Raw genomic sequence first — 16,514 nt, forward strand, 5'->3', positions numbered from 1 at the left:
GTATAGTAACTATTTAAACGTGTTTAATTTATGTAATTTGAAACAACTATTTCTAATCAGGAATGCTTTTTAGTCTTCACTGTTGTCCACTTACCTTCACCTTCTTCTGGTGCTTATCCGGGGTCGGGTCGTGGAGGCAGCATTCGGAGCAAGGAAGCCCAAACTTCCGAATCCGCACAAACCTCCTCCAGCTCTTCCCGGGGATCCCGAGGCGTTCCCAGGCCAGACCGGAGACATCATCTCTCCAGCGAGTCCTGGGTCTTCCCCGGAGTCTCCTCCCGGTAGGACATGCCTGGAACACCTCCCCAGGAAGGCGTCCAGGGGGCATCCGGATCAGATGCCCGAGCCACCTCAGCTGGTTCCTCTCGATGTGGAGGAGCAGCGGCTCCACCCCGAGCTCCTCCCGGATGACCGAACTCCTCACCCTATCTCTAAGGGTGCGCCCAGCCACCCTGCGGAGGAAACTCATCTCAGCCGCTTGTATCCGCGATCTCATCCTTTCGGTCATGGCCCAAAGCTCGTGACCGTAGGTGAGGGTGGGAACGTAGATCGATCGGTAAATCCAGAGCTTCGTCTTGTGACTCAGCTCCCTCTTCACCACGACGGTCCGATACAGCGACCGCATCACTACTGCCGCTGCACCAACCCGTCTATCAATCTCACGCTCCCCTTTTCCCTCACTCGAGAACAAGACCCCGAGATATTTAAACTCCACCACTTGGGGCAAGAACTCTCCACCGACCCAGAGAGAGCAAACCACCTTATTCTGGTCGAGAACCATGGCCTCAGACTTGGAGGTGCTGATCCTCATCCCGGCCACTTCACACTCGGCTGCAAACCACCCCAGTCCGATGAGGCCAGCAGAACAACATCGTCCGCAAATAGCAGAGATGAAATTCTGTGGTTCCCGAACCGGATCCCCTCCGACCCCTGGCTGCGCTTATTTCCTCTTATTGTGGTGTGGAGTCTGTCCCAGCTTCATGGGGTGAAGAAAACCACTCAGACACTGACGGACATTTCAGTCTGGACATGGAGACAGTTCCCTATTTTAAATGGAAAAACATGTTTCCATGGAGAACAGAGTGGTGCCCTAATATGGCAGGTAAAACGCGATTGGCGCGACGGCAGAATAGAACCCGCCGCGCTCGCTTTAGTGTAGTTACGGTAAGACGTAACGCTCCTCCCCCTCCTAACAAACGCGGGGCAGCTCTTCAGCCGGCGAAGATCCAACCGAAGGCGGCGTCTACCTACGCGGGTCACTTCTCCAGCCGAGACACAAAGGCCGTCCGGTTATTTATCGATTTTATTAGTCTGTTCTTGTCTTAAAACTAGCACGATGAGTTCCATCAATGTGAAGAAGCTGAAAGTGAACGAACTGAAGGACGAGCTGAAGAAGCGGAATCTCTCCGACAAGGGCCTGAAGGCCGAGCTGATGGACCGCCTGCAGTCGGCGCTGGACGAGGAGGCCCTGGTCGGGGAGACTGCGCTCGATCAAGATGAGAGCGAGCCACTCGAACAAGAGGGAATGGGCGAAGAGGAAGAAGGCCCGGTCGAGGAAAGCATGGAGGCTAACGACGAGGAAGACGTGGAGCCCGAGAATGAGGGCGATGGTAATGGCGTCGATGAGGAGATGGCTGAGGGGGAAGAGGAACCCGTCGAGTACGAGGTTGACGAAATTGAGAAAGAAGCTGAAGCTGAAGCTGACGACGGTGAGCCGGGAGACGACGCGGCCGAGGGTGAGTTTCCTGTGATGAGGAAGGCTCAGTGGGCGACTGGGTGGTCTGTGGCTGGGTGCTGGTTGTTGCCATCAAGGGACGACGGCTAGGTTTGAATGAAGAGCGTCCATGTTGGAGCCAGATGGTGTGTGACCTCACAAAGAAACGGAAGGCCTTGTGTTGAGCTAGCTGCTTCAAAATACGTTTTATTTGCCACGTCTAACGCTAAACTCTTCTCGAGTGCAAAGTTTGTCAAAGCGCTTATTTGCTAGAATACATATTTTTGCGCTGTATTTTCTTAGCTTAGCTCGGTAGCATGCTAACGGACGTCATCTTCTTTGTCTTGCCGCGGTGTTGACATCCAAGTCGGTCGCTCGGTTGTTTAGCTCAGTGGTTCCCGTACGATTGCAACGTATTCGACAAAAACTAGCCATCAATTTTAGTTTGTTGGGTTCGAGCTAATCGAACGTCTTCTGTGTGGCCCAATTGGAAGCCATTTTGCTTCAGCGCCCCGACACCATTGAGACAAAATGAATGACCCGGTTCAGGTGCATTAAGCTTAACGTTGAATGGTTTTGCGATCTAAACGGTGAACTGCTGAGCTAACAACCGTGCCTTGCGGTTAATATATTATCGTGTAACCTCGGCTTAAAGGATGTAAATTTAGCAATTGAAGTCTTTGCGTTCGTAATTGATTGAATCACAAAGGCAGTTGAGTATACAAGCCAGTTGCGTTGCATGTCGTAAGTTATTACACACCAGGCTGATTTTTATAAAGAGCATTTCGTTTAAGGGTTAAAATTGCATTATTTTTGCAGAGACCTGACGCCCCAGCTTTAGTAAACACTGCTCACAATGTTCATTTGGACCAGCTTGCTTCATAAAGAGTAACTGGTCATCAAAGTTGTAACTGAACGTTACTGTATTATTGTACAATTGTAACAGTGAGGTGTTGCCTCTTAACATAATCATTGATCATCATGGTCGACTTGTAACTAATGAACGGGCTTCGTGGGCCAGAACCCCACTGCCAGTCCGACCTCTTTCTCACAGCTTAAGGAGCACCTCATTCAATATCTTTGTTCTATTTTCAAAGGGGATGCGGACAAAGACACGAATGCTGATCAGAAGAATAAGAAGGGTGTTAAGAGACGCCGGGAGGAACATGGAAGGGGCTACTTTGAGTTTATTGAAGAGAACAAATACAGCTGGTAAGGATGGGACAGAGCGAAAATGGCCTTCGGCAACCCTGAAGCGCCATGGATAGCTTTGTTGAACTGTATTGGCTTTAAGGGCCAATGCACACATACAGTATTGAGCTACAAAACCCTCATTTGCAACAATATCATGTATTAACCTTACTCTTCACATATTCCGAGGGTCATCCCCAACAACTTAATCAACCTTACCATTTACCCTTTGCAGTGTCACATTGTTTGAAGTTGGCTGCATTCTGTAGCAGAAGTGCATCTATCTTTCAAGTCTTCTATGGCTCTTTTTCTAATGTTCTTTATGCCACTTATGGTTCATAAAAGACATGTGAACTCAAGGAGATTCCAGGATGTTCAGAGAATCCACAGGAAAGTAGCAGATGTACACAATACAGAGAATGACAGATGAATGGCTCAGCTGAATAGAGTGGGTGGGGTGGTCCACTGGTACTGGGTAGCACACCAAGTTCGCAACCGTCCACTGAGGAAATCGCTTGTGACCGCCCATCGTTTTTGCCTCGCAATGGTCTATTTTTCGTTTTTTTTTTTTTTTTACCGGTTGTAAGACATCAAAATTCTACTTCTGTCTTGTGGATCATGTCCCGTGTGTGTGCAATCATGGTGAGTGTGAAGGGTATTTGGAATGTCCTATTCTGTTCTGTGAACATGGTGTCATGCATGGTGCTTGGGTGTATGTGCATACATGTATTTACTTAGTCTTTTTTGTTTTATTGCGCTGTAAACGTAAAAAGTCCTGCTCTGAGGAAATATTTTTATTTTGAATTATGTTCAGTTGCTGTTAAAATGTCATTTGGTTACTCACGGGATCAGATCTTTTTATAGTTCACCTGTCACATCACAGTTGCCCAAAACGTATGCACTGATGTGTTCAGACTTGTGGACCTGCTGTAACGATATTTTTTTTAGTGTGGATTCGGGTCCTTTTTAATACAAATGCTCGCTGGTTACATTGTTGATCGTTTCATTTTTCTAGAAACATTCCAGACAACATTAAGCTGCGAAACAAAGGTTTCTGATATGCGCAGTTATGGCCTTGTATGACAAAAGAGCCAACCCTTGATTTACTGTGGCCTTACAGTAGCTCACTCATTAGCTAAGGGTTATTAACAAATAACAATAGAGCTTCATTTATGCTGTAGAAGCTTGGCCTAATGGCATGCCGCCGAGCCTAAAACAGTTGTTACTCTCTGTGCCTTTATACATACAAGGTCACATTTGTGCCTCTTAATTTGGACTTCCTGTCACCTGATTTACACTCGCACTAAAAAAGAAATGACGATCAACCTCACAACTCGAATACAAAAAACCCTCCTTTGTTCCTCACTCAGCCACTTCACAGAAACATCGAAGTTCTGTTTTGTACAATGATGTCTTCCCATTCTCTGCAATCTTACATCAAGACCTCTGCAACCTTTCATTTACAATAGTATGGCAACTGTATCTGTTCCGGGAGGTTCTTGTTTACACCAGTATGTGGAAGATGACCCACTGACAGATCTGAAGTCTTTTGTCTGAGCAATATTCAATTCAGTGAATACTATGTAATATGATGAAAATACTGCAAAATTCTAGCATCAAATATTGCTGTTGCTGCCGGCAAAAAATGTTGCACATGTATTATTATGCTAGATATGGTATCAGGTGGTGAAGTCAGTCCTGCTGTGTGTCTGATCTAGGATTTGCTGAACTTCCAAAGGTAAGTGTTGACAGGCCCAGAATAAATAATACTCTCAGGAAATTCTCCCCCTCTCCTGCCAGCCCTCCAAAGTCTGTCCAATTCTCACTTTCTAGCCAAATCGTTTTAATCAAACTGACTGACTTTGGTCTCTCTTCAGGGCCTCTTTTAAGTCTCCCGCACCCCCTCTTGAAGAAGAAGATGAGGAGTTTGATGACACCAAAGTCTGTCTTGACACATGTAAGTGATGATTCTAGTTACTCTCATCTCGAGGGCCTGTGCGTTGTATTAATGCTCAACTCTGCTTTAGACAACTGCGACCTCAACTTCAAGGTGTCTCGGGACCGCTACAGTGCCTGTTCTCTCACAATGGAGAGTTTTGCTTACCTCTGGGCTGGCGGAAAGGCCACTTATGGTGTGAATGGAGGCAAAGCCTGCTTCGAAATGAAGGTACAGAACAAGTCTAATGTGCATGAAAATGATTGGCCCTGTTTAGTGCCATTCAGAGACCCAGTTATTTTCTCTTGATTTTAATAGGTTACAGAGAAGATTCCTGTGAAACATGTTTCCACCAAGAGCATGGATATTCATGACGTGCAGGTCGGCTGGTCCCCATCTACGGGCACCCTGCTGCTCGGTCAGTGCTGTTGCTGTGTCATCGTTTACTGTATTCTGTGCTCTAATACAGGGGTTCTGAACCTTTTTGATCTCTGTGCCCACCTTTCCCACAAGTAGGCCCGGGGCCCGAACAAGTAATAGAACTGATTTCATTTGTGAGCAATAACCATATTTAATCTACTTGCACGTAAACAAACCAAAACCTTGTGAAATGACATGAAACTATGTGATCATCGCTATTTGTCATAGAAAAGTCCAACCAGCAGCAGAACCAGGTGCAAGTAATATTCATCAAATTTACTAAAGAACAAATACACTTGATGCAAAAGGGAAAATTGGGAAAACTGAATAAAATAAATAATAAAACTGTCTAAATATATTATATTATACATTGATATACATTTTATTTTAACTCAAAAGAAAATATTAGTAAATGAAAGTATTGCCACAAAATGTTCTAAATCTAAAAACTGCTTCAACGGGTCCTTTCATGAACATTTTTTTACTGTTGGTGGGGGTGTCATTTTTTTTTCTTTTCAAGAACTTCTCCATAGTTGCTAACTATCACAGGTTTGCAGCTATCAAGTCAATTCAGTGACACACGACTGCCACCATACGTATAATGTATTAAAACTGAGCGTCTCACGGCCCAAAAAAACTCGCTGCCCTCTAGGAGGCGCTCGCGGCCCAACCATAGGCCCCAGCCCTATAGTTAAGAATCACTGATCCCATAGAGGTTTGTTCTACACGTTAGCCATAACAATGTTAAAGTACATTTGAATTTGTACGTTACAATTGACTTGTCGTGTGATTTTTGGCATGCCTTTTCATTTCCATTACAGGTGAGGGGGAGAATTCGTATGCCTACTCTGGGAAAGGAAAGAAGACAACCAACTGTGTGACTGAGGACTTTGGTGAAACCTTTGAGGAGAATGATGTCATCTGCTGCCTTATTGTAAGACACAGTCATCAAGCGGCTCACTTCTCATGAGTAAGAACGTTATGAGTCATGATCTGTCTCCATCAGGATTTCACCGGCGACGAAGTGGTCATGTCCTTCTCCAAAAATGGTGGCGAGCCAGCGGTCGCATTCACCGTCAGCAAGGAGTCTCTGAACGACCAGGCTCTTTTCCCTCATGTCATTTGCCACAACTGCGCTGTGGAGTTCAACTTTGGCCAGATGGAGGAGCCGTTCTTCCCCCAGGTGGAAGGTTACACTTTCATGGAACAGATTCCTCTGGATGAGCGTGTTCGTGGACTCAAAGGGCCCCAGACCAAAGCCGATTGTGAGGTAGGCGATGTGAGAAAGGAGTGTTTTATAGGAAAGAATCCCAATTTTGATCCCCTGTTTTGTGCAGATTGTTGTGATGGTTGGCCTCCCAGGAGCTGGAAAGACAACATGGGTGAAGAACCACGTTGAGGAAAACCCTGGCAAATACTACATCCTGGGCAGCGACAGCATTGTGGACAAGATGATGGTTCGTTGGGTTTAATCTCAGTTATGTTTCATACCTAAAACTGTTCCCTTGACACTGTCTTCTTGCAGATAAACAGCCTGAAGCGCCAGTCAAAGGACATATCCAAACTCACCACCATCTCTCAGCGTGCTCCTCTTTTCTTGGGCAAGTTTATCGAGATCGCTGCCCGTAAGAAAAGAAACTACATCCTGGATCATGTGAGTTTCCTGTACCGTTTATGACAAACTGCCGTGACACTGGGTTCTAACGCCTTGTTCTTGCCATTCAGACCAACTTGTCCGCTCCAGGCCAGAGTAGGAAGATGTGCCTGTTCGCCGGCTTCCAGCGTAAAGCTGTCGTGGTGATTCCCACCGATGAGGATTACAAAGAGAGGGTCCAGAAGAAGGTGGAGAGTGACGGCAAGGAAGTGCCCGAGCACGCTGTTCTGAAGATGAAAGGTATTTTCACCCTCTTCGTTGCATGAACCACATGAGAATTAGAGCGAAAGACTTGTAATTTGCGTACTGACTGACCGTTGCTGGGCTCCAGGCTTCTATGCCCTGCCAGAAGAGGGCGTGAGCTTCAACGAGGTGGTGTTCACTGAACAAACCAAGGAAGAGGCTGCCAAGCTGCTGGAGCAGTACAAAGAGGAGAGCAAATCGGCTCTGCCTGCCGAGAAAAAGCCCAACCAGGGCAGCATCACCCCGAAGCGGGGCGGCCTCCAGCGTGGCGGTCTGCAGCGAGGCGGCGCCAGGGGGGGAAAGAACCACTTCAATCGCGGCGGAATGATGGGGCCAAGGGGCGGCAGTCGCGGAGGCTTCCCAAACAGAGGAAACTTCAGAGGAGGTACGAGCTGCAGCCCAAAAAAAAAAAAACACCTCTTTGGAAATGTTTGGCCATTTTTAACAGCAACTGTCGGCCTGTTTGTAGGTCCCTCACCTCGTGGAGGCTTCAACCGCCCTCCTCGCGGCTTCATGCCACCTCCCGCATTCAGAGGTGGCTTCTCCAGCCGCGGCAACTATGGCCGCGGAGGTCCCCCGCCCAGCATGGGTGGTTCCCCAAGGGGTGCACCCATGAGAGGCGGCATGCTTCCCAGGGGTGGACACATGAATCGCGGCGCTCCGATGAGCAGAGGCAACATGAGCCGAGGGAACATGGGCCGAGGGGGGCCTGTCAACATGAGCCGGGGAGGCAGCAGAGGACATCCTGGACAGGTAGGTCACACGGTGGTGGTGCTGAGGTGGATCTGGAGTGACACCCTGCCTTCCTCAGTTCCAGCAGAGAGGGGGTAACCGTGGCAACTTTGGAAACAAAAACGGCAACTTCGGCAACAACAGGAACGGCGGCAACTTCAACAGGAACGGCATGGACAAGGCGCAGGCCTTCAACCAGAGCTGGCAGCAAGGGGTCAGTACTTCCATCCGAAACTGATCGGCATAAGATGGCGAGCGACTTTTTGGTGACACTAACACTTGTTCCTTGTCTCTGTGCAGTTCTGGAACCAGAAGCCATGGAGTCAGCAGTATCAGCCTGGATATTACTAAGACTCGTTCTCATGGACTGGTGGTCTCTTTTCAGGAGCACCAACGGCCACGGAACAGTTTTCTTTTCCAACTTTTCCGGACCCTGTTTTTAAGATATTCTAAAATTCTCGCCAACTGACAGACTTCTGGAGCTCCAACATTCCACATACAAGAGCCGACAGATGACCAGAGCTCATCCAGTTTTTTTTTTTTTTTTTAATCCTCTACACTTTAGTCAAATGGCATCACTCGTTTTTCTTTTCCCATTTTAAATGCTTTTAAAATTCACCATTTGTAGGAAACAAATGTCATCCTCCGGGATTTATTTTTTCATATGTGTATTTTTTTGTGGTGTGTTTTGCTTATTTTTTGTTATAAATTGTAAATATGATTTCCTGCGTAGTTTGTGTGAGATTGATGGAAATGTTTCCACTCAAACCAACCCTCGGCTTCCTGGCTGCAAGCATGGTAGCTGATGTTAGTGTCTGAAGTCTGCTGTCAAACAGTCCGAGAGTCAAAGGAAATTTGTGTTTCGTCAGTCAAACCTGTAAACTATAGAATTACAATAAACAACTGGTTGGCTTTTTTTTTTTCGAGCATCCTGCCTTATGACTTCTGATTCACTTCAAAGGTGTGTAAAAGACCTTTGAACGGGCGCACTGACGCACCACTTGGCGCCTCATTACTTAACTCTCATCCCGGCTTTGATGTGTTTTTATTGTCGGCCTTTTAATGCTGTGAAAAGGGCCATTGAAAGGATTAAAGTAAGCCATTTACCATGCTTCTATTTAAACAACTGCCCACCACTGATCTTTTAACTTGATTCATGGTCTTAATTTACCACCATTTATTTCTGAAAGAAGTTGACAGCCACTTGCGCTGATCATATCGTAGCATTAAATGCCACATCTGAAGTTGCTTGTTGAGCACAAACGCAGTGGAGTACAACACGGGCCATTATCACCAGCGTTACAAAAAGGGCTACAGTGTTGCATCAAACTTCTATGATTGTACATGGGTTAAACCAGGACGTTGATGTTGGCCCGACAACAGTGGCAGCTCCTTCTGCTCGTGTGGGACTCGGCTGCAAATAAAGGTTCACCAAATCAAATCCATTTCCATCAAACTAATGTAAACAAGATCCTGCACGAATGTCCTTGACTGTATCCTGTGTTGTGATTGAGAAGTGTTAGTTTGCCCGAGTACTGCTTTGTGAAGGTCTGCTATTCCAATGTTTTTATTTTTTTGATGCTTTAAGCTTTTACTTTACAGCCAAACCTGTACAAACCGCCAATCCCTATTTCTAAAATCTCAGTTGCAGATTGTACATCAGGTCTTTTATGATTAAACGATGCAAATGAATGCTATTTTGGATTTTCTATTTGGTAATATTTGATATTTGTCTTTTTTTGTTTTTCGGTTGGTGATTTAAGTCAAAATGATAGCGCTGCTCGGTGGGTTTTTCTGTTAGTTGGTATTGTATTGTTTGATGAAAAAAAGACTACTTTATATATATGTTAAATATTGCAAGTACAGTAGTGTTATTCCAGATGTTTAACCTTTATCTTTAGTGTCCGACTGCTCACTGTTGCGTTGGATGAATGATAAACGTAAATTTTTATCCATTAAGACCACTTCCAACACTGATTCTAAATCTTAATAAAATCATAGTCCAAAATTAAAAGGGAAAAAATTATCTTTTATTTCTCTCTATTTGTCTTTTATTTTATTGGTGTAAAATTTATTTAAAATATTGGCAGAATAATATATGAAGTTGTAAATTCAAACAAAATCTGTCTGAAATATTTAGGTAGTGAATATAAAATTATAATACATGAGTAGAGTTTATTAAGAAAATATGTTTTACAGCATTATGTTTTAATATTTTTTGTATATATATGAAATATAAAGACGAGTAAATTATTTTTCATTCATTTTTTTATTGTCATTTCAAGTAATCAAACTTTCTTTGGTTTAATTATTTTCCCCAAGTCACTATGCGGTTGGATTTTTTATCATATTTTGAAACATCTAGTGGTGAAAGTTTTGTCATTGAAAACCATTGATTTCACTTAGACAAATGAATCCTCTAAAGCTTGGCTTTTACACCAGAAGGATGTTTAGTCTATATGTATCTTCTCCTTTTAAATAATAAAGTCTACTTTATCTGACTTGTGAGATCAGGTGGATCAGAACATTATTGATCTTTTTCTCTCATCATTTTTGGCCTTGGCTACTGATCATGGTGACATGTTGCATTGAGCAACCTTGGGTTTGTGACTGTAGTTTTAAATCACTGCCGCTGGGTAAATCTCTTTTTTTTTACAAGCAATGTGAGAGTGCCAGACTCTTGTTTGAGTATTGAGTATTTGTAACCTTTACAAATGAGCTCACCCTTCGATCCTCATACTTGAATGTGGAGTTGGAACTGCCGTGTTTGGCCATGCAGCCGAGCCTTTGTTGACTGGAACAATGCGTCGCCACCTGTGTGTGTGTGTGTTCTGTTTGGGCCTCCTGGTAGATCCACTCTCAGTCCAGACAGACAGCTGCTGGTCCCGTGTGTTTACCTCCATCACTAGCAGATGAGTGAATGACAAGACCCCCTACTCAGACTGCAAACAACTTTATCCACATGGGCCCTGCTTACCAATGGTCTGAGCTCAGTCATGTGAATTGACTTCAGCTCTCTGAGTGTTTGGCGTCAATAAAGCATTACGCGTAAGTTTGATGGTCATTGTCGATGACAGTGTGTCCTCGGTGTAACAAGTGTTACAAGTCATTAGGCCACTTATTTACTCTGCTACCATTTCCTCGCGGGACAAACAGAGAGCAGCCCGGCAGCTGCATGTACCTGCATGTGAATGTGATCATGAATGTGAATGAGGGCCTGAGAAGGGGAGGCGGGAGGGGGGGGCCACTCCCGCAGACGGACGGCCAGCAAACCAAGATGTGAAACAAAAATATTTTATTTTGCAAACATAAATCTCATATTATGTACAGCTTAAAAACATAACACACCAGACAGATGATTCAGCATTCAGAGTAAAAAAGGGATATCAAAATGTACAAAATATATATATTAAAAAGTGCTCGTAAAAGGAGTCAAGGATCAGCAGTGTTTAACTCCGGTTGTGGACCATTTAAATAGAAAGTACTAGAAGCTCACAACTGTTAAATATGTTTCGCTATAACAGAACCGTTATAGCGGCTCTCAAGTCGTGTTCATACGATGGAAACATTGTCCATGGTGCAAGAGCACCTTTCCACGATCATGTTTGGAAACTCGGCCACCTCGATCTCTGTGTAGTCCCCCTTTTTCACCAGGTACATGATGGGCAAGGGGGCGCTCTCGGACACTGAGCACCTCCTTTCGCCGTAGCCGTAGTTGCGTTTGGGCTGCTTGCATCCCCCGGTGCACCTGAAGGCTTGGTACCCGGCGGGCTCGATGATCCAGTACTGGGTCCAGGTCAGAGCACGGAAGTTGATAAAGTACTGCTCTCTGCAGCAGGTGTCTTTGTTTTTGTTGAGCTCGCAGTCACCGCGAGATCTGAGGAAGAAGGCAGACAGAGCGTTAGATTACTTGACTCAGATTAAAACAAACAAAAAATGTAATGACAAAAAGCATATGAATAGTTTACTTGGGTTTATTTAAATGTAACATATAATAATCCGCTGACGTCAGATGCGGTATTAAAGAACACGGGTTTCAAATCACGACTTAAATAGAAATTTAAAAACAACAAATGTGAGTGTAGCAACAAATTAATGCGATTTAAAAGCAAAAACAGGATGCCTTTTCATGCATCCTTTTTAAAAACTCACATAACTAAGTCGACCTGATTTAATGCTTCAAATTTCCTACCACCTTCAACGCATCACCGAGGCAGCAGAACTACAGGCTATGATTTAGCGAATATGCGGCGTATAACATCGAGACCACGGAGACTGGGACGAAAGGGTCCAGGCGTCGTCGTCGTGGTAGCTACACGTGAGTTGACACTTTCTCTACAACACACGCGTCTTCATGCGAGGCACTAATTGGGGGTGGGTTCCGCCCAAAAGAAAGCAAACTGACGCCCTGGCGCTGTCCCGCCAAACGAGAATGCAAATGGCGACCAGGTAGAAAACAGACCAATTGTCACATCGATACAAGATCCTGTATATCAAAAGCTGGCGCCCTTACCCGTACTCTTCGAGATTAAGTGTGTAGAGGATGAGCTCTGGCTTCCCCAAGGTGTTGTCCGTCTGCTCTTGGGTGGTAAAGCGGACACTCCTGGCCATTTCTGCCGCGTAGCTGCCGGGTCTCTCGCCCTCGATCCACACCTCCAGGTGCATAGGTGTCTTCTGCTGGCTCTTGGACCAATAATGCACCGCCTGGGTCACATCAAAGCTCTTCCAGCCAGTTTCATGAATGGGGATCAACCTGTGAACACGATAGGGAAGCTCAATTCGCGCTGGCTGGATGGGTTTATACACGGCCAACTAATTCAATTGAAACTCTATTCCGCGGCCATGCTTGTATACAAACTGTGGCGTGACGTGGAGTCGCTTCCCCTTCCGATTGGCTGTTTAAGTGTTTACACTGGTGATTCGTCAAAACCACGTCATGTGACCAGTTCGCAAAAGTAAATAGCGGTTTTACATCGCTGTGACTATGTGTCTCATTTATAACGTTACTTAATGTATTTAGTCTCACCGGATAGTCAAGTATAGATGATGAATATGGTTCATCGCGCACTAACCGTGAGTCGACAAGTGATGTCCGGTTGGATCCGTTGGGCAGCTCCTGCACCCAGTAGATGCTGACCCGGGCGTTGTTGACCGGCCTGTGGTGCTTCCTCTCCAGGGTGAGGCGCTTGTGGAAGGACGCCCGCTGGTAAAGCTTCAGCTCGGCCATGGTCACCTCGCTGTTGTCCGGGATCCTTGCCTCCATGTCGAACACCATCCGGTGCCGGGTGGTGTCAGAGTACACGTACTCCCCAGAGATGTCTAAACACATTCGGCAAATTAGTTTGCGTCCGGCGTCGGAATATGATGGCGTCATATATTATGATGGTCTTACCCGCGTTGCCCGGAATGCCCCTGAGAATACCCGCCAGACTGGGCAGGGACCTGCGTCTCCTGCTGCGGTGCAGCTTCAGCATGGACAGGTACTTGTTCCTGATGTGCGCCGGAACCACCAGGTTCTCCAAATCCCTTTTATGGATGTTTGGAATCTCATCCAAGCCGAGTTTCTGCAGCAGCGCGTCCTTCATATCCTGATGCGTGAACGCGCTGGAGAGGCAGAGAAAAAAGGCGCTCAGGAGGAAACCTCGGAGGAAATCCATCATGTGTGATTGTCAGGGATCAGCGCAGTAGCAGCCAGAGGCAGACCGTGTGTCCCCTCTGACACTCTCCAGGCCTCTTATACCGTTGCGTCCCTCCCAGTCGTTCGCACTTAGTTGATGGGGGCAGGGGCGCTTATCGCGACAAAGGTGCGACAATACAGCCATGTCCTAAACAGGATATCTAAGTGGCCATACTTCAAACAGCAACAATTAGACTCAAGTGCCATCCTCATTGTGTGGGCTGTAATTTCGCTCCAGCTCCAGCTTGATCCAGCAATTGATGTCAGTTCCACAAAAGTCTTTATAGTCTGGATAAACAATCTCTCTATATAAGCGTGTTCTTTGAACTGTTTTGGTCTAAAATAAAATAAAATAAAATAAAAATTGCATATTCACCCTCCATTTTACACTTTTGTATTCACTATAATTCTGTGTGATTTTGAAGATACCTGTAACTCATGACCCAGTGCTCTCAAGTTGTAAATGGAATAGACATCTTCAAACTCACACACAGAACTTACTAAAACAATAATTTTATTCAATATATCAAATTAATCTTCTCCATCAATATTTATTTCTTATTGTTCTGTATTATTTACTCTATATTTTCCCTTATTTTTTCTGCTTTATTTATTTATTTATTTTTTAAATGACCGTTGGGTCTATTCCTGCCACAGATGTGCCCCAGACAGCCATCTCTTGACCCTTTGAACCTGAAGTGCCCTCTCCTCACTAGCACCCTTGTCTACACACCCCACGCTTTGCCATGTACATTCCACTGGACGATGTCAGTCTGGCAACAGTCTGTCACAAAGTGGACTTATTCCTGTCTGGGAAGCAATTATGGAGCCCAAATCAGTCAGAAGGGCCCACTTACAAAACACCATTAGTCTGTCCACTTTGGTCAAAGCAGGTTACAACAGGGGGTATGAGAGGAAATGTAGAGAAGCGAGGGAGGGAGCGGATGAACAGAGGATTAGATGTTTATTCCGGGGCCCTGTCACCCATTCTCTGCCCTCTCTCCAGCAGATTAAAATTATTAGCCAAACAGACAGTTAATCCAGGGGCCGGGGGGCCGGCATGGATGTGGATTGGGGCAGGCTCTTCACAAGTTGGTGATTATCTGATTCCATTGCGAGGATTTGCCTTGCCTTTTTTGTCACACAAACATTATAAGAGAGGAGCTCTCACTGGCTGCCCACAGGCCTGTGATTGTGTATTGGGCCGTGTTTGCTCAGAGATGTCAGACAGACTGAAGGAGCACACAGGAAGAGCAAATGACAGATGACTGCCAGACCTGCTCGCTGCACTGTTGCTCTGCCACCAGACGATAGAACACTGCTGAAAACTCATGATGATAAATACGAACGTGAGCATGAGCCCATGTGAACTTTTGGTGGATTAAAGGAATTTCTATTCTGGTGACTTAACACTGTCATTTATTAAGATTTGATTTATTTTTATTTTTCGTAATATAACTTACCTATACTGAATTTACCAACAAGTATTATAGTGATGCTACAGTTTGTCTACAGTTTATTCTTATTTTACACCACATACATACATAATTTACATACCAACATGTATAATTTACTTTTTTTACCGTCAAGTGGCCTGTTTTCTTGATCGTTGTAGTTGTATGTTCGCCATGATTTATATAACATAGTGTAACAATATTTAAATGTTAATATCATCATTAGATCATTTTCAAATGGCTAAACACACACATATAAAACACTCGACAGTATCAGTACAAGTAGTTGTAAATATATTCATGCAAAGTTTGCTATTTTCTGAGTAAAGTGAAAGAACGCGGCACATCACGTATGATCATCCCGCTGACAAATTAAGCGCTCATTAGCACGTTAATGCAACTAAAATGCCTGAAATTCAGACATACTTCAAAGAAAAATGATGTCGTTGATATGAATATAACTTGTTTTGAAGTACCGGTGGAAAATGTCAATGAATATCAATAGAGTACATGTCAATATACATGTATGTAGATGGACTCAAAGTTTTGATTCAGTATTTCAGAAATAAACAAATTTATTTAATCAGTTCTAAGTATATTTAATTTAAGGATGGTTGTGGGAAATTATTTAGATATCTTAGTATTAATTTATGTCTGAGTAGTATAGTATGTATATATAAAATGTTATAGTAATTACTATAGATATATTACTATACAACATCTCTCTCTATATCTATATCTATATCTATATATATATATACAAATCATCCTTTGTGCACCTTATTGTGACTGTGATTTTTATTAATGGTGACAGATTCTTTATATAGCAAATTTTCTATACTTTTTATAATTTCTATACTTTTTATAATTTCTATATTTTATATAGACTTTTGTCACTAAAGCTGTGTAATTAATTACAAAATACAAATTTTTAGTTCACCACAATTTTGTGTGGTGATCTAAAAATTGGTATTTTGTACAATTGAAAAAAAAGTTTTGTGATTCTCTTTTGGAAATAGTCCTAACTTCTGCTATACACATTGTTGTAATGCTTTTTGGACACTGTGAATAAAAAGCTCACTTTGTTTTGGGTGGAATTGTCAACAACAGGGATGAAGCGGTCCTGCAGAGTAACTTAAAGAAATTGCCTGGTGGTAAAATCATCAGAGCAGACATGTAAATTCACAGCAACTCCATTGTCCAGTGCAGTCAAAGGCCCATTCTACAGAAAGTAGCCCAGAATACATGCGTGTCTTCTCTCCACAAACATTACAAGCCCTAATTCTGGAAATTAAGATGCTCCTGTGTGATAATTCTCAGTCTTTCTTCCTTCCCATGTCAGTCAAAGAGCAGCCCTGGAGTTCAAAGCCACATCTGATGGCACGAGGTGCCGTTTCTTTTCAATCAAAGGCCAACAAGCTCTCACAATCCACATGTCAGGTGTTAATTAACATCCAAACATTTGCATGCCAAAGCAGTCCAATTTATAGGCC

The 16,514-nt window shown here is 44.2% G+C and overlaps 2 protein-coding genes across 2 annotated transcripts; one reads left to right on the forward strand and one right to left on the reverse strand.

Annotated features, from left to right (window-relative positions):
* The first annotated feature begins 1,193 nt into the window (after window positions 1-1,193).
* hnrnpub (heterogeneous nuclear ribonucleoprotein Ub) lies at window positions 1,194-9,582 on the forward strand. The gene is made up of 14 exons (XM_053880829.1): window positions 1,194-1,736; window positions 2,812-2,926; window positions 4,783-4,862; window positions 4,933-5,072; window positions 5,160-5,259; window positions 6,083-6,195; window positions 6,268-6,531; window positions 6,599-6,718; window positions 6,787-6,915; window positions 6,987-7,155; window positions 7,247-7,543; window positions 7,628-7,911; window positions 7,970-8,104; window positions 8,191-9,582. The coding sequence occupies exons 1-14, from the start codon at window positions 1,337-1,339 to the stop codon at window positions 8,239-8,241; spliced, it is 2,397 nt and encodes a 798-aa protein (XP_053736804.1). The 5' UTR covers window positions 1,194-1,336; the 3' UTR covers window positions 8,242-9,582.
* A 1,662-nt stretch (window positions 9,583-11,244) lies between these two features.
* Window positions 11,245-13,550, reverse strand: lft1 (lefty1). The gene is made up of 4 exons (XM_053880833.1): window positions 13,283-13,550; window positions 12,963-13,209; window positions 12,404-12,643; window positions 11,245-11,767 (listed from the first exon to the last, which is right to left on the reverse strand). Exons 1-4 carry the CDS (start codon window positions 13,548-13,550, stop codon window positions 11,443-11,445), a joined length of 1,080 nt encoding a protein of 359 aa, XP_053736808.1. The 3' UTR covers window positions 11,245-11,442.
* Window positions 13,551-16,514: the final 2,964 nt, after the last annotated feature.

The sequence above is a fragment of the Synchiropus splendidus genome, chromosome 12 (genome assembly GCF_027744825.2).
Source record: "Synchiropus splendidus isolate RoL2022-P1 chromosome 12, RoL_Sspl_1.0, whole genome shotgun sequence".
Classification (NCBI taxonomy): Eukaryota; Metazoa; Chordata; class Actinopteri; order Syngnathiformes; family Callionymidae; genus Synchiropus; species Synchiropus splendidus.

Bases quoted from the DNA above. Each gene is read 5' to 3' on its own strand.
- hnrnpub (XM_053880829.1), top strand. From the start codon at position 1,337: ATGAGTTCCATCAATGTGAAGAAGCTGAAAGTGAACGAACTGAAGGAC. The intron at 6,916-6,986 runs GTGAGTTTCCTG...CTTGCCATTCAG, and splicing joins GAAACTACATCCTGGATCAT to ACCAACTTGTCCGCTCCAGG. The intron at 7,544-7,627 runs GTACGAGCTGCA...GCCTGTTTGTAG, and splicing joins CAGAGGAAACTTCAGAGGAG to GTCCCTCACCTCGTGGAGGC.
- lft1 (XM_053880833.1), bottom strand. From the start codon at position 13,550: ATGATGGATTTCCTCCGAGGTTTCCTCCTGAGCGCCTTTTTTCTCTGC. The intron at 13,210-13,282 runs GTAAGACCATCA...GAATGTGTTTAG, and splicing joins GGGCATTCCGGGCAACGCGG to ACATCTCTGGGGAGTACGTG. The intron at 11,768-12,403 runs GTAAGGGCGCCA...CTTCTTCCTCAG, and splicing joins CTTAATCTCGAAGAGTACGG to ATCTCGCGGTGACTGCGAGC.